Source organism: Perognathus longimembris, chromosome 11 (assembly GCF_023159225.1).
Source record: "Perognathus longimembris pacificus isolate PPM17 chromosome 11, ASM2315922v1, whole genome shotgun sequence".
Taxonomy (NCBI): Eukaryota; Metazoa; Chordata; class Mammalia; order Rodentia; family Heteromyidae; genus Perognathus; species Perognathus longimembris.
Window position 1 is genome coordinate 64,004,806 of NC_063171.1, and position 16,444 is coordinate 64,021,249.

At 38.7% G+C, this 16,444-nt stretch overlaps 1 protein-coding gene across 6 annotated transcripts in view; it reads left to right on the forward strand.

Annotated features, from left to right (window-relative positions):
• The window catches only part of Kcnt2 (potassium sodium-activated channel subfamily T member 2), a 274,397-nt gene that overhangs the window by 177,304 nt on the left and 80,649 nt on the right, over nt 1–16,444 (forward strand). For all 6 annotated transcript variants that reach the window (XM_048357403.1, XM_048357404.1, XM_048357406.1 and 3 more), the window contains one exon: nt 4,573–4,681. In XM_048357403.1, the coding sequence (XP_048213360.1) occupies nt 4,573–4,681 (109 nt within the window). The remainder of the gene's footprint in view (nt 1–4,572; nt 4,682–16,444) is intronic.

The following is a 16,444-nucleotide window of genomic DNA, read 5'->3' on the forward strand; positions in this document are numbered from 1 at the left end:
ACAGTTGTTAGGGGCACTTAAATTGTGGGTAGATTGAATTGTGGGCAGACTGTCTTCCACTGTAATTTATTAAGTAGGTGGATGTGGTTAGTGGGTTCTTTAAGTTAGACAACACCATTTTTGGAGGACTGTGGTTGTAGAAGGCTGGAGACTTGAAAACATAAAGGTGCACTAAGAAGAAAACATAAAGGTGCATCTGCTTAGGTGAGAGGCTGAGTTTGAGGCACAGTCCCTGATTCTTCAGCATTAATTCCAAAACCCACCCTCCACCCCCCCCAAAAAAAAACCACCGAAAAAAAAGAAAACATATTGTATTCTTGTTGGTAGAAAAATATGAGCTTGACATAAATTCTTTGGCAGCAAGTCCCTGCACAGAACTACCATGGAATAATTTAATCTTTTATTTATCTTTTCTACTTAGTATAAAGATTCACACATCAAAGTGAAAAATAGTAGTGTTTTTAAGATCAGATTGTTCCCTGGATGTATTTTATGAACAGGTCAAAATGAAAATCCTTTGTACGTCTAATGAGTGCTAATAAAAATGGGCAAATAAATTATTGTCCACTTTGGTATTTGATCCTTGGGAATTATGTCTGAGGACTGGAAAGTTTGAGAGAGGCTTCCAGGGAGGGGGTGTGGATAGTGTTCTTGATTGATGAGCTCGCTCTCATGGGACACTGGGGAATAAACAGTTTCAGGGTTTTTGTTGGTTTATAGTCCACGAGGATCAAGCCTGAGGCTTTGCATGTATTCTCCAATAGTCTATCATGAGCTAGATCCTCAGCCTGGATATTTTTAGTTTTTAAAGTTCAGGCTAAGGATTAGAGGTGAATATGAGAAAAAAAAGGTACTTAAAGGAAAGAAGTATTTAAATGTGCTAGAGAAGTGTGGAGACAGAACGTTTCTAAATTTACAGTTTGTGTTTCAGATCTTTGTTGTATAAGCTAATCAATTCGACTATTCAGTTGGATTTTTCTATCCTTACTCTTTTAGTTTTCCTGCTACCCATGGAGATTTAATATACTTTAAATTCATTTTCCTCTACCAATGGTTGTACAAAAGGCTGACAATTGCCACGTCCAGTAATGTGTACAGTGAGTGAGCAACTCCTGACCAGAGTCATCGCTTCTTTCCAGCATTATTCCTCCTACCCCTCAGCTATCATATCAGGTTTTCCATTTCCTTTCTCACATATACACATTAATGTGTATTACTGTGTATTAATGTGTGTTACTGTGTTTTCACCCATCTTTCAGCTGTCCAGTATTCATGTTCTTCAACTGTCTGCTAATTGCTCATGGAGTTTACAGTAGGCAGAAAACTTTAGTCCAGTTGGTCATGTGTAGAAGATGGTGCACCTGTGTGTTCACCTGGGAGATTGTATTTTAGGTCTAAGATTCATCTTCTTGATGGAGAATTCATTTTATTCATATGAAGTGACTTTTGTCTCTGTATAGTGTTGGCTCCTATTTTACCACCTTGGCAAGGAGAAGAGCTACTCCTGCCTGTTTCCATGATCTGTTCTCTTGCTAGAGTCTTTTCTACAGCCTTTCATCATGAGCCACTATTTGTTTTTTGTCAGATGAGATTTTGTAGACAACAGATGGTAGGGTCTTGCCTTCTGATCCAACTTCCCTTTTAATTGGGGAATTAGTTCATTGATACTGTTAAAGTTAAAAGGTGTGTAGCAATTTGTGCCATTTAAAACATCTTCAATGTTATATTCTTTCCTGTTTTCTTCCCTTTTTTTCATACTTATGTGTGTGTGCTCTTACTTTTTGAGTGTGAAGGTTATCTTTGACAATCTTCTATAGTGCTGGTTTAGTGGTAATAAATTCTTTTAACATTTGTTTGTCATAGAATATTTTTATTTGCCCCTCTGATGCCAAATACGCTTTGTCAAATGAAAAGCCTAGTGATTTTATTTTTAACTTAATAAGGAATTTCTTAACAATTTATTCTATTGATGTGATGCCTTCCTTTACAGCACTTCTCTTAATATTTTGGAGTGGATTTCAGATTAAATAGAACTATTCATACACCTAGATTTAACTAATGTAGTACCCAAATTATAACATGAAGAACAATGCCAAGTAAAATAATGAGACATGTTTGTTAATACCCAGAAGAATTACAGTAGAAGGGGGAAGACACACCTCAAACTATGCAAAGGATAGAAGCTGACATTAATAATATACACTAAGCAAAGTATCTTAAACTTTTACCAGTGAGCTACGTGCAATAATGAACGGAATAAAGAAAAGTTTAAACAGCACTTGTGGCCCTAAAAAAATTCAGAACATGACTCTCTGAAATGATGAAAAGACTGTCCTGTGTTCATGTGGAAAATTACTAACTCTAATGGTAGTTTATGTAAGTGCCTTTTTATTGAGGGGCCAATGAATTCTACAAAAATCTTACCTAAAGAAGAACAAAAGACATATAAATAGAAAACTAGGTACCTGGAGTAGACTTACCTTTTCTTCCCCTCCAGTCCCTGTTGATTGAATTAGTGGTTGTTTCTTTTAAACTAGCCATATTCTATGTGCGTGTGTGACAGTGGAGACACGGAGACAGTGGGGAGGGGTGAGGTGGAGAGAGAAGGTGGAGAATGACAGACGGGGGCATTGATCAAGATGCACTGCACTCAGACGCTGACTTGAAACACTTCTGTACAACTACATAAAGATAAGAAAGTAACTTAAAAAATCCTCCAGGGTGATATAATTCTCCCCAAACTATCTACTCTCAACTTCAGATATGTAGCTCCAGAAAAAGAGCCAATATTTTTCTTTTAGCTATTGAAGGCAAATATTCCAGGACTTTTACAAAGGTCACAGAGCTACATTCGTTCATGTCCTCCAAGTAAACCACCTGTCCTGCACAATACTGGTAGAGAAAGTTAATCATCCCATGTGGTATTATATATGTGGTAATCAGCCTTCCAAATTTGCTGTTACAAAGATCTGCCTTATGTTGTGTTATAATAAATGTACATATTTTTTCTCAGATTGTATGTTCCAATTTTGGGGCTGAAAGTTATGAGTCCCCTGTGGAATCCTAGCATAGGAGTCTCAAGTAAGAGCATTCTGCTTAGCAGCTTTGTTGCATTATGTTCACAGATGAGGCATACACATTCAACAATTATCTTGAGAAATATTGAAATGCTGGTTTTAATGCACTGCTCTTTTAAAATTCAGTACACTTCATTTGCTTGCTTATCCTGTAAAACATCAGATGAGATGGCTATGTAATTTTAAATTTTCTTTAAAGATCATATGATATATTGACCAAAAGATATGTGTGTGTGTGTGTGTGTGTGTGTGTGTGTGTGTGTGTGTGTGCATGGGTGGAGGAGAGAGAAAAGAAGAGGAGAGACAGTGAAGAATAATTATCAGGAGATTCTAATATACTTTCCACTTCAGTTTATTTTATTTGAGCTTAAATCCTGAAGTATAAATGTTGCATGTAATTTCTTCCACAAAATGTGAATGAGAAAATTAAAACAATAAAGCACTTAAATAAAGCAAAAAAAAACAACACAATGGGGTCTATCGTGTGATAAACAGTATTCAAAATAAGACTAAGGTCAAAATTTATACAGAGTATTTGTTCACCTGCTTCCTAAGTAACATTTTTGTGTTTCAGAATCTTAAATTTTGTGGTATTTGTTATTGTTTCCTAGATTTCTCTCACTGGCTCCTCCAATCTTCCACTGCTTACTGTAGCTAAAATTGCTGTTTGCTACCTAAGATAATGTGTTTTCCTTAGAATCTTAACAGTGCCTTTATTTCTAACACCAGTCATAATTTCTCCATTGGGAAAGGAGGTTTTCATTCCTGCTTTCAAAATAAACAAGTCCTTATTCCCTTCTCTTAAAATGATGTCTGTGGCAAATCCAGCGCTGACAGCTTGAGTTCGCTTTCCCACGTGGGCGGTGGGCTCTGACCCTGCGGGTGGGGCCCGTACCCCTACCTGCTATCATCTTAGTACATTCTATTGCTTTTATATAAGTGCATTTTGGTCACCATTTATTCTTTCCTGGCTGAACCTTGTTGTACATTGAGTTCGTGAAATCTTAGTCCTGCAAATTCAAATGTGCTTTCAATTCTAGTGTATTTATGGCATTAGTTTTTGTTGATTGATGTCACAGTTTTTCCATCAGATGAACCCTCTTATCTCTAGACTCGGCTAATGTGCTTTGACATAACTTTTAATAATTATGAAGGCTGAAGCTACATGGTTATGCTTGTAGAAAGTTAGTACCATCGGACTTCCTACCTTAGAGTGTTCAGGACTAGAGAAAGCTTTATGCTTTCTTTGTGGAGTGAGGCAGAGGAAAATTTAGTACTTAATCAGAGATCCCCATGTTAAAGGGAGAATTAGGAGAATGCCCCCATTTCCTCCCCAGCCCAGCCGCGTAGCACAGTCTCTTATTGCTAATGTAAAGCGACCTCTAAATCAAGTGTGTTTATAGGGAGACGTCTGTAACTCATTCATTATGTTTTATTTCAATATCATCCTTTCCCATGGCAAGCCATTCTAATTAGCCTGTTTTATTTCACACAGATCATGTTGTTTGTGAAGAAGAGTTTAAGTACGCCATGTTAGCTTTAAACTGTGTATGCCCAGCCACGTCTACTCTTATTACACTACTGGTTCATACCTCTAGAGGGCAGTAAGTATATTTTTTCCTCCGAGATAACTTTTAAATTATATAAACATAAGTAAAATTTATTGATGTGTACTTATCTTCCACCGATGCCTATTGCGTGTTGAAGGGATTCTAGGGGAGTAAATTGACTGTCATTTGCTGTCCTGTTTCAGTCATCTTTGAGATACCTTGTTGCATGACAAATTCTGTGTGTCATTTCTTCAGCCTAGAGTAATATCATGGTTTCTATTTTTCAAGATTAATATTCAATAAGGTACATATAATTTTAAAAACAGGATCCTGACCATCACTGGTATAGGATCATAAAAATAAATATTTTCCTAAGGTAAGTTTCTATCCTAAAGCCTTATGATGCAATAAAATTCAAATTTTAGTTTTGTGATTTTATGTAACATTCATTTCAAGATAGAAAAGACAAAGCAATATTACCAGAACCATCTTTTGTTCTTATTTAAATGAGTTTTATAAAATGCAGCTTTTGTTTAAACTTGGATGGTGAAGGAAATACTGGGGAGTGAACTTAGCTACTGCTTTTACTTAAAGAGACCAGTGTTTCACTCAGTTTTATACCTTCTCAAATTCCTCACTGAACACTGCAGGCAAAATATTGAATTTCTAAGGACATACGATTGTGAGCATGCGTTTATGATCATTCAAATTTGGAAAGTTAATTGATGAGAATCATTAGATGAACTGGAAAAACAAATCCTGGACAAGCAAAATTTTTTCTTGGGATTTATATAAGGTAGAATAAATTGCTAATATAAAACCAATAAATGCCCAGTGGTATTTCAAAGTAGATGATAAGCTCTTGCCTCCGATTGTGTTTCTGTCCTGTGGAGATGGTGAGGATTGCTCAGGAGTGAGTTTCTCCCGTTCTTAATGGAGGTATTTTTGTTCCGTACATTCACAATAATTTAATCTGTTAAATGGGAAGGGCATAACGGGAATATGAATGAAACAGTTTCTTTTAAAAAAAACCAACTCTCAGAATTTTGTGGCAATTAAATTAAGTACTAAAACTTTATTTAGACATGAGTTGACAGAATGGAGAATTCTTAACTTCTATGTTGAACATCCAGTCTGATTTGCTGTTGTACATTCAGCTAATACCTCAAGGTACACTGGTTGTTATATAATGCAGCACAAAGCTCAGACTCAAGGTAAACTACCTATGCAACTCCTAGTAAATAACATTTGTTGATATAGTATGTTCCCTGGTTGTGCCCGAGGTAAACTGAGAAGGAAATTCCCTTTCAAAACCGAAAAATTGTTTCACAACTAGGTCACAATAAATTTTGTAGTCCACCATTACTTTCTTTGTTAAAGCTTGAGATTTAATTCACAAACCACCCACTTTACCCAAAAAATGCATATTACCACTTCATAATTGCAGAGCACCATGAAAAAAAAAATTCTAGCCATGAACAGCCACACTGCAAGTACAGTGCCTTATTCCTTTTGACTCTGGGCAGTTACAAAACTCCATCCAGTCTTGTAGGCTTGCCAGTTTCGTACATTCTCTATAAATGGAATCACAAAATGATGCGTTTGCCTGGTCTGGTATCTCTAGCTTGACATACACACCCAAAGTTCATATATGATCTACTATGCGTTGTACTGCACTCATTTTCACAACTGGTTATTGGTCGATAGTGGGATATACCACACTTCATTTTCCGACCATCACTACCTGGTATTTGGGTTGTTTTTCACATGGAAAATGCAGACATCAGCATGTAAAAGTTCTTGTGTGGGTGGATGCTATTGTGGCTGGGTATGCGCATCTACAAGTGGAAGGGGTTGATCATATGATTGCTCTGTAATCCTTTCTTTAGGGACTTAATGCATTGTCAAGATAGGCTGCCATCTTTAATTTTTAACAACAGTGTATCTGGTTCCCAATCACAGCAGCCATGTTGATTTAATTTTTAATACTGCTTTAACCCTTTAATAGTACTTTAATACCTTGTGTACTTACCCTTGTGTGCATGAAGTGATATCTTACCATGTCTTAATACACTGAGCACTATTTTATATATCTATTGGTCCACAAAGAAGATATAATTCTGTGTCTTCTTTGAATGAAAACATACTCAGATCATTTGCCTTTTTTCCATCTTTGATTACTGAATTATAAAATAATATATTCTGGACACAAATATCGTCTCAGAGATAAACCATCACTTGAATACTAATAACCATCCAAACAGGAGATCAGTTAATTTAACATTTCTAACATACTTCATTAAGTGTGTTATTTGACTAAAATAAGTACGTGTAAATGTGTGCACTTGCACGAGTGCATGCACGCACCCAACCTTGTGCCTAACTGAGGGCTAGGGCGCTGTCCCTGAGCTGCTTTTGCTTAAGTCTAGCACTCTACCACTTGAGCTACAGCCTCACTTCCAGCTTTTCAATGGTTAATTGGAGATAAGAGTTGCATGAACTTTTCCACCTAGGCTGGCTTCGAAGTGAGATCTTCATATCTTAGCCATCTCAGTAGCTAGGCTTGATTACCATTGTGAGCCACTGGTGCCTGCCTCTAAAGTATTATTTTTTAATCAAAGCTTTTCTTTTATGCATTAATTGAGTAGATAGTCAAGACTCCCTTATGAACAGATTGTTTATACTTTTACCTTTGAGCATCAGTAGAAATTTAAAAAGCTCCAATATATCAATTTAATAATAGAGAACAAACTTGGAAACTGAATTAAGTAGTATGATGGGAAATAGCACTGACAAGTCTGGGCATTGTTATATGCAGGCATTAGAAGACTGCTAATTAAAAAATGAGGCAATGAAATAGTATTAGAAATCTCTCTCTTAAAAGTTGTAAGATTACCATTCCACTCTATAAGAAATGATTGCTTTATGTATAAGAATTGATAGTCACAGGCCACGTCTACCTTATTTTTGATACAAAGTGTAGAAAAGAAGATATACTCTGAAGTGAACAAACCCAGCAGTAGACAAATTTAAGAAGCGTTTTGAAGCAGAGTGTATAGTTATTTGAAGAAATGATAACCATTCGTTCAGGAATGAAATAGACCAACAGCAGTCCTTGGCTAGCCAAAGGTCACCTCAGTAAGGGACAGAACTGCTTTCTGGTCACAGTAGGGTCTCCATTGAGTTGCAGAATTAGACAGCTTCATCCCCTCCCAAATATCTTCATCCTTCTACTCTGCCTCGCCTTTCTGTATTTGGACAGCGACTCACGACGAAGACACTCATGCTAAGGATGAATTGCCAGCCTTGAGCTTGTCTAAGAGGAATAAGTAATATAATAGACATGTGTTTATATTCCAAATCTGTTTTGAATTTGGGGTCTTTCAGCTTATCCAATATTCTGGCCTCCCTGGTAGCGCTCCTCTGCTTCTACATTTTCTTTCCCTATGTGCTTCTATGTGTCTTTCAGTTCTAGATGAGCTCCAAACACGAGTGGCCTCTCACACACGTGTTTCTGTTACTCACTGGGAGTTCATCCTTTTCTTTAAAGCCTCATTACTCTCACCTCATGACTGAGGTCTCCATACATTCTGACTCTCCAATGCTTGTGGCATGGGAAAATCTTATTTTTAACTGTATTAGTTTGTTTCTTTGGCAATTATTTTAAAAATATAAGGAAGGATAAGCTTACTCCTTAGATAAAATGACTGTAATGCTTTGAATATAGACTCTGATGGTTTTAAAAATGAAATTCCAGACCTCCTGGTCAGTTCAGTGGTCCCAACTTGGTGACATTTTGCTCTCATCAAAGCTGTAAAATGTTAGAAATTCATGTGCATTCATTCTTTCTTTTATTCCTATCCTCCTTCTTTTTTCCCCCTCTCCTTCTTTCAGTGCTGAGAATCGAACCCAGGGAAATGGTGTGGCTAGGCAAGCACTCAACCACTGAGCAGTATCTTTAGTCATCTTCTATTTGTTTCAACAAAACTATTATTATTATTATTATTTCAGATATGACTTTCTGGTCTAAGCATTAATCATTGAGAAAGTAAAGAAAAATAGAACAAAATACTGCAAAGTAAGAATTGTAGAATGTGACCTTTGACTAGAAAAAACAAGAAGAAAATCTCCTCGTAGTCTGCATCTGAAAATAGGAAAGCCTAAGATACATAGCTGGGCAGAGAGGAAAAGGAGCTTGCCACTGGTGTGCTTGCTGTCCAATGAGGTGGTGGGAGCTACCGGCACTCTGAGCTCCTATGCACGGTTGGTTGTTGGTCCCACACAGGAGAAAATAGAAGCCCTGATGACTTGGGACCTAGGACCTCTGGGAAAATTTCCTTGGAACCAGGTGGAAAAGGAAAAAAAAAAAAAAAAGGAAAGCATTCATAGTACACTTGTTACTTTAGTTTCTGAGTCATAACATTTGTAATAAGATTCCAGGTTTTGTTTTTGAAAAGTCGTATTAAACTTCACAGCTCAAGTAATGGTGCTAGATATGCACCTTAGTTGTTAAACTCTTGCCTACCATACACAAGGACTTAGATTTAAAACCAAAATCAATATTGTCATTATGTAAGAACTATGCTGCAGATAAACTAGAATCTTCTCATTTTCATAATGCTATGTTTGCACCAATATGCTTAACTTCTGAATTTTTTTGCCTGGCTGGCCTTGAACCATGATCCTGTGAGCTCAGCCCCCTGCCTAGTTAGTTTTACAGTAGTGAACCACCAATGCCTGGCTCACACTGTTTTGCTAAATGAAATATAAAGCACAACACCAGATTTTGTAGGACCTCTGTGTTGTTAGAAAAATGTCAGCCATCATGCTAGGTCAGATATTGGATGCTCTCATAAATCAAAATGGTTTCTCCCTCCCTCTCTCTCCTCTCTCTCTCTCTCTCTCTCTCTCTCTCTCTCTCTCCTCTCTCTCTCCCTCCTCCTCCTCCCACCCCCCTCTCTTAATGGAATACAAATCAAGACTATTCAAAATAATTCATGTTGGAGAATTTGCGGTGAGAACAATGAGAATTCCTCAGATGCTAGAAATATCTAGAAGGTGTTACCAAGATTTATTGACTGATTGCATGTGGGGTGAAACTGAAGGAGAGCAGTGTAAGATAACTGGAGTTTATTTGGACTGAGCAATCGGAATTGCTGCAAGTACACTGTAATTCTGTTTAAGGAAGGTTTTTACTTTGGACAAGTTAAGATTAAGATACATTATTAGAATGTTCAAATTTTGATTGTGGTCTAGAGTTAGATATGTACTCGAGATGTAAGTGAAGTGTGAGTTTGATTGCCACCAACACATAAATAATATCTGAAGCTGGTGCAAGTCTGCCGGCGACCTCCCTGAACCTTACGTAAGGCTGCCGTCATAACAGGTGCACTTCTGTCAGGGACTCGCTGTGAATCTGTGTCAGCCAGATTCTCTGCATCAAAATCAATCTTGCAATTTGCTGTCAAATTTGACAGGTTGGAGGTAAGCAGGAGAAGCTTAGAATCTTTTGTGTGAAATATGACAAAGTAAGAAAAATCTCCTTCTCCCCTTATAGTGTATATCTAAATTAGGATGTTTGGGGTCCTATGCCAAACTATAGTAATTATCATCACAGCACAAGAATACGTGTTAACTGCTTTATTTGCTATTTTTGAAGTGATGCTCTTATTGAGCACATAGATATCAATGGCCCTTCAAGTAATAAAAGTCATAATACGTGTCTTCTCCATGGCCACTCCTTGGATTCGCTGTTTTAAGGTTTACAGAATTTAGGATGAAATATATTTTGAAGAAGATGAGTGAGATACCTACAGGGATGTACCTTTTCATTTTCCAGTGCCCAATCATTCAGCCCCAGGATTTGCAGGGAAGAACACCAGGCTGAATTGAAGGAAGGGTGAAAATCATTAGTTTCCTTGAAAGATAAATGTTTTTCACAAACATTTAAAATGTATGTGGAAACGAGGGGCTGGTGGCTTATGTTTGTATTCCTAGTTATTCAGGAGGCTGAGATCTGAAGATCTCAGTTCAAAGCCAGCCGGGGCAGGAAAGTCATGAGACTCTTATCTCCAATTAACAAAAAGCTGGAAGTGGCAATGTGGCTCAAGTGGTAGAGTGCTAGCCTCGAGTAAAAGAGTTCAGGAACAGTGCCCAGGCCCTGAGTTCAAGCCCCAGGACCCTCATGCACACAAACATACACAAGCTTATGTGGAGGAAATGAATATAAATATACAAGAATATAAATAAGAGGACTATTTAAGACTTGTATCCGATGAACATTATTTGGAAATACGGAAGAAATGCAAATTTTTCAAAAGTTGATAGTAGATTTCGATAATGATTACACACTATTGCAAAAGTATATTGAAACAATGTTATTTTACTTTACATTACCAAGAGAAGAAAATGTTAAATACTATTGGGTTAATATTTGATATGGATAGATATTTTAAATGCTTTTAAATAAACAAAAAAGATGCCTGGATAGGATTGAGAGAGATGTGGGGGAGAATGCTGGAAGGATAACACTGATCAATATGCATTGTACTCATAAATTGACATGGTAAATTGAAAATCATTTGCACAACTACTTAAAGATAATTGAAAAGCATTAGCCTAAAGGAATGAATGCTATGTTCTATGAGAGTTCACTGAAAATAAGTAGATGTAAATAGCTTTTATATTCTAGCAGAATCTATTTCAAAAAGTTACAATTTTGTAAATATACTCTTTGGGAGTAATTATTTCATAACAAAGCCTTCATTAACTTACTGAACAAAAATATTATTTTCCTCAATGGGATCCAATAGCAGATCTGGATATTTCTGTGATGTCCTCTTTATAAAAAAGAAAATAAACTTATAAGTGCTAATTATCATTTTTTTGTAGAATCTTTTCAAAGTACTTAGTATCTCACAAATAAAGAAAAAATCAGAATACTGAGTTTATATTTTCCCCTTGATTTTCCAAGTTTTATCAGACAGTTAACAAAATGCAAAGTATCGGTAAAATTATGGGGAAGTGGTCATGTTCAAATTTCTGTAATAAACATTAAAACCTACATGAATTTTAGGATTTCACAAATAATTATTTCACCAGAGATTGCATAACAGTTTTGCAAAATCTGCAAAGCACAGTAGAAAAATGTTATGTCAAAATGCCATGGAACTAGTTTGTGTGTGGTGTATAAATTGTGGTTCTGTAATGACATACAATTGCCCAATTTGTGTTCTACAACTAAATTAACAGTTTGGGATGGGTGTTGACGCCCTTCCTGGAGGACAAAATTGAATACTCAAAGGAAATTGAGAAATGTTAGGTTAAGACTTTTAAAAAATATTTTATTATGCTTAAATAGTTGTCCAAAGGAAAATGCAACAAAACATTTTATAAATACAATGCATCTTGACTGATGTTACTCCTTTAAAGAACGTTTACTTTTTTCTATTTAAATAATTTTAGTCCCACAGAAAAGTTCCAAAAAATAGTCCAGAAATTTGCTACAAACCCTCTCCATGTGCCTTCACTTAACATATCTCTCTCTCTCTCTCTCTCTCTCTATCTATCTATCTATCTCTATCTATCCACCAAGCTACCAAAATTACTCTCATTTCTTGTTATAATAGTTTATAATAGTTTGCAATACAGCTATTGTTTTAAAAATGAAGGAAAAATTCAGAATACATGGTTCATAGTTTTGTCCTTAATTTTCAAAGTGTTGCTGTAGTAGTTACTGTAGTTCTAACAAGTAAGATTATTTTCATTTTTTGGAGCTTCTCCTTTTTAATTTTTAAAGTTACCTTAAACAACTGTACAAGGGGGTCTCAACAAGTCAGTTTATGAGAGCAATGCATTCCTGTCATCATCCTTCCCCACCTCTCCATCCTGACCCAACCTCTTTTTTCTAACTCAGAGCCCTAGCTAATACCCTATCCTATATTTAATTGGTTTTTCCCTTTAGCTTCTTTCAACCATGTGGCAATTTCTGAGATGCCATGTCCACATAAACTTGTGATGTTTTGCTCTCCACACAACACATAAATACGGAAGTAGGAGTGTATGTTCAGGGTAGCTGTCGGAAAGGGATGAAAAAAGTTATTTTTCATGACTCTGAGAGAACTGAGAAGCAATATCACCTCTAAGCAATGAGCACATCTCTTGGTTAGACTGTGATTGTTCAATCTCTCTCTCCACTAAAATAAGCCAGTGTTCCCTCTAGCTTGGGTTAAAACAATGACTAATGCAATGGAGATACCAATATGATCTTGAAAAAATTCTGGGAACAGTCAGTAAGTTAATGAACAAAATACTGAGGGCTTATCTAATGACCTCAAAACCAACCTAAGAGTTGCTAATGATTAAACAAGAACAATTTGACCCATAAGTAATGATAAAATTCAGTTTTTAACCTCTAAACAAAAACTAACAGTATGAATCGATGAAGTGAAAAATAGAGGAAAGATAACTTTTTCTTATTGAAGATTTCTGATCAATAGACCCGATATATTGGCCCATCTACTTGAGAAAGAAAAGCAAAGATCAGAAGCGTTGTGGTTCCAGGCCAGCATGCACAAAATGTCACCAAGACCCCTGCTTTATCAAATAACTAAGCTTGGTGGTGAATAGGTTAAGAGATCGTAGTTCCATACTGGCCCTGTGCAAAACTGTAAGACTTTGCCTGAAAAATAACAAAGCAAAAGGTATTCAGTATGTGGCTCAAGAGGTAGAACACCTACCTAGCAAGCACAATGTCCTAAGTACTAAAAAGAAAGAAAAGGAGAGAGAGAGAGAGAGAGAGAGAGAGAGTAAGAGAGAGAGAGATTAAGTCACCATTAGGCAAGCACCATAAATAGTAAAATTGTGATTCCTTGAATGGGTGCTAATAATTGTGAGTGAAAGTTTGAGGAGAGACATAAAAATTGCATGATTTTAAGGCTACTGCTCAAGATATATAACACCCCTGAGGTGAACAATGTGAGTTCACAGGAGAAACCCAATGGATGCCACCATAGGCAAGAGATCAAAGCAGAAAAGACGTCATCAATATGACATTGCGACACACTGTAACACTAAGAACCCAGCACCGAAGCTTTGCTTTCCTGCCAACATTTTCCAGTCACCTGAGAACATCTACACAACCACCCAATGACTGAGTGGCGTTCTCTTCAAAGTGTGAGAGGAGAGAATGCAAGGAAAGACAAACGCTACATTTTCATTCTCAACATTGCACTCCACTTGTTTCGAGGAAGTTTTAAATATTTTGGCTGCCAGCAAAAGAAAACATATATTTGACTAAAACCAAGACAAAGCAAAATGAAGACAAAGAGCAACTGAAGCACAACTCCAAGGCTTTGGGCCACAAGGTTTCTCCACTGTTTCTCTGAACATTTGGGCAAAGACTTCAGAACAAAAATCAGCCATGAGTCTACCATATCTGTTATGCCCCCAAGTCCTAAAAAGTCTGTACATTTAAACACTGTATGAGAAAAAAATAAAAATTTAATGTCATGCTTTGTTGCCCCGAAAAAAAAAAAGAAACCCACAACAAAGACCATAAAAAACCACTATGGAGGGAAGCAGGAGAAGAGGGAGACAGAAAATTAAAGCGACGTTCTCCCTTTAATCCTCAGCTCCTCATAGAGAGCCCCCTGAATCAGCTGTCGTGTGGGTGGAAGAGAAAATTTTCTCAAAAGTAATAGGGATTATAATTACCATCCTGACTGCCAGAAAGGAAAAGAGAAAAAGGTGGGAGAGTTTGCCCCAAACGAGCTATCTTTAACTCCCCTCGAAGTTTCACACTCACAAAACAGTGACAGGGAAGCATATTTTGTAATCTGGCAAATCCAACTCAGTCCTCCTCCTCCTAGAGGTGGATAAATAGAGGAGAAGAGGCACTTGGACGTCTCCTTAGATGGAATGGAGACATATGCAAATTAATTTTAATATGCTTGATTGCTGCACACCAGCTAATTGTCAGGAGAGGACTTTCGTATGGGTTTCTAAAATCTGAAACTCTATTTCTGGGAATACATTTTTTTCATATTGCTTCAGTGGGTCCCATACAATTGGAATATATATATATATGCTCTATTTCTGTGTGTGTGTGTGTGTGTGTGTGTGTGTGTGTGTGTGTACGTACACGCATGGTTACTTGGAGATAAAAGTCTCAGGGATTTTCCTGCCCGGCCTGGCTTCGAACCCTGATCCTCCCTTCTTCTCATCCTCCTGAATAGGCGAGATTACAAGCGTGAGCCACTTGTGCCTGACTATATTACATTTTTTTTTTCCTCTTTCAGCAGTTGTAGAAACGATTCGCCATATAAGGTGCTATTTTATGAGGACAACGCACCATGGTTGATGTCCCCCCTTCCCCTCCCCCTCCCTCACCCCTGCCAGCCCAACCCCTCCCCTCCATTTACCGGGTTTCATGGGAAGCGCACTAAGTGGCTGCGTTGGCCATAGTCTTCCTTCTGGAACGTCCTCCGGGTGGGCCACGTCGGTTGCTGTAACCCTGCCGCCCTGGTGACCTTCCCTGCGGTAGGGCGGGGTGCGGTAGGGCGGGTGTGCTTTGTCAGGGTGGAAGTGCGTGTGTGCAGCAGTGCTTCCCGCGTCCCCTGTGCTCTCGTGTGTGTAGGCAGAGGCCTTGCTGCCCAGTGGACCCGAGCTGGGGTCATCCTGTGGTCAGCTTCCCACTGAGCCTCAGCCCAGCGCAGCCCCGGGGGTAGGGCGCACCCCTCCTAGGCCGATCCGTCCACCAAACCTCCTTCAGAATTGCCCCGCTGGGACCCTTCTCTGGACGTGCCGTGCAGTTAATCACTCTGGTGTCTTCTCAGATGACCCCAGATGACCTCTGAGGCTTAAATAGTATTCATGAATAAACTCAAGAGAGAGAGAGAGAGAAGAGACAGAGAGGAAATGAGAGGAGGAGGGGGGGAAGGAAAGGAGAGGAGAAGAGAGAGGGGAGAGGAGAGATACACAGTCCATAGATAAATAGATGATACATAATTGATACACAGATGATATATCGATGGTAGATTTTCGTTGCCAAGCTGGTGACTTGTTTGATTGCCTCGACCGTTCGTTTTATCTTGCTCACCAGGGACCGCAGGCCTCTGTTCGGCTAGCTGTAGCTTAGGGAAACGTGGACTTTGTGCTGCTGGGCCTCTGAACCACTTGGCCTTCCTATCCCTGCAGCCTGGCCGCTTTCCCTGCTCTCCAGCCCGTGGGGCGGCTTGCCTGCCTCTGGAACCTGCCCGATCGTTCCCACCGGAATTCCCCAGCCCAGCGCTCTGCTCTACGCTCTGTGCATCTGGCACTGGTGCTGCCACCAAGCATCACAGCAGCTTCGTCAATAGAAATGGGGTTTCTCACACTCCTGAGATGTAGACACCCTCTGTGGACGTGGCTCTCTCCCGTGACGTCTCTCTCCAACTCCCTGTGGCCTCAGATGCTGTTTCCTCTGTGTGCCCATGTCCTGGTGTCCTGTGTGCCCACGCTTCAGCTTCTTTCCAGGACCTATGTCAGATGGGAGCAAGGCTCCCTCCCCGCCTCCATCCTGCTCAGCAGAGTGGCATTGTTACAGGCCCAGCTCCCAATGCCATTGCCTTCTGGGCTCCTAGGCAAGCAGGGGACATGGCATCGTGCTTCAACTTGCTCCTCCTATTACTATTTTCTTTCCCATACACTAATGTGCACTGGAGGTTGGGCCAGGCAGGCATTGTATTATCTGCAGTGACATGTGACCCGAGAAAGAGTTTGCCAAGGCACACTCCTTCAAAGGTCAGCTGGAATGGCGTCCTACCAAGTAAGTGCGTG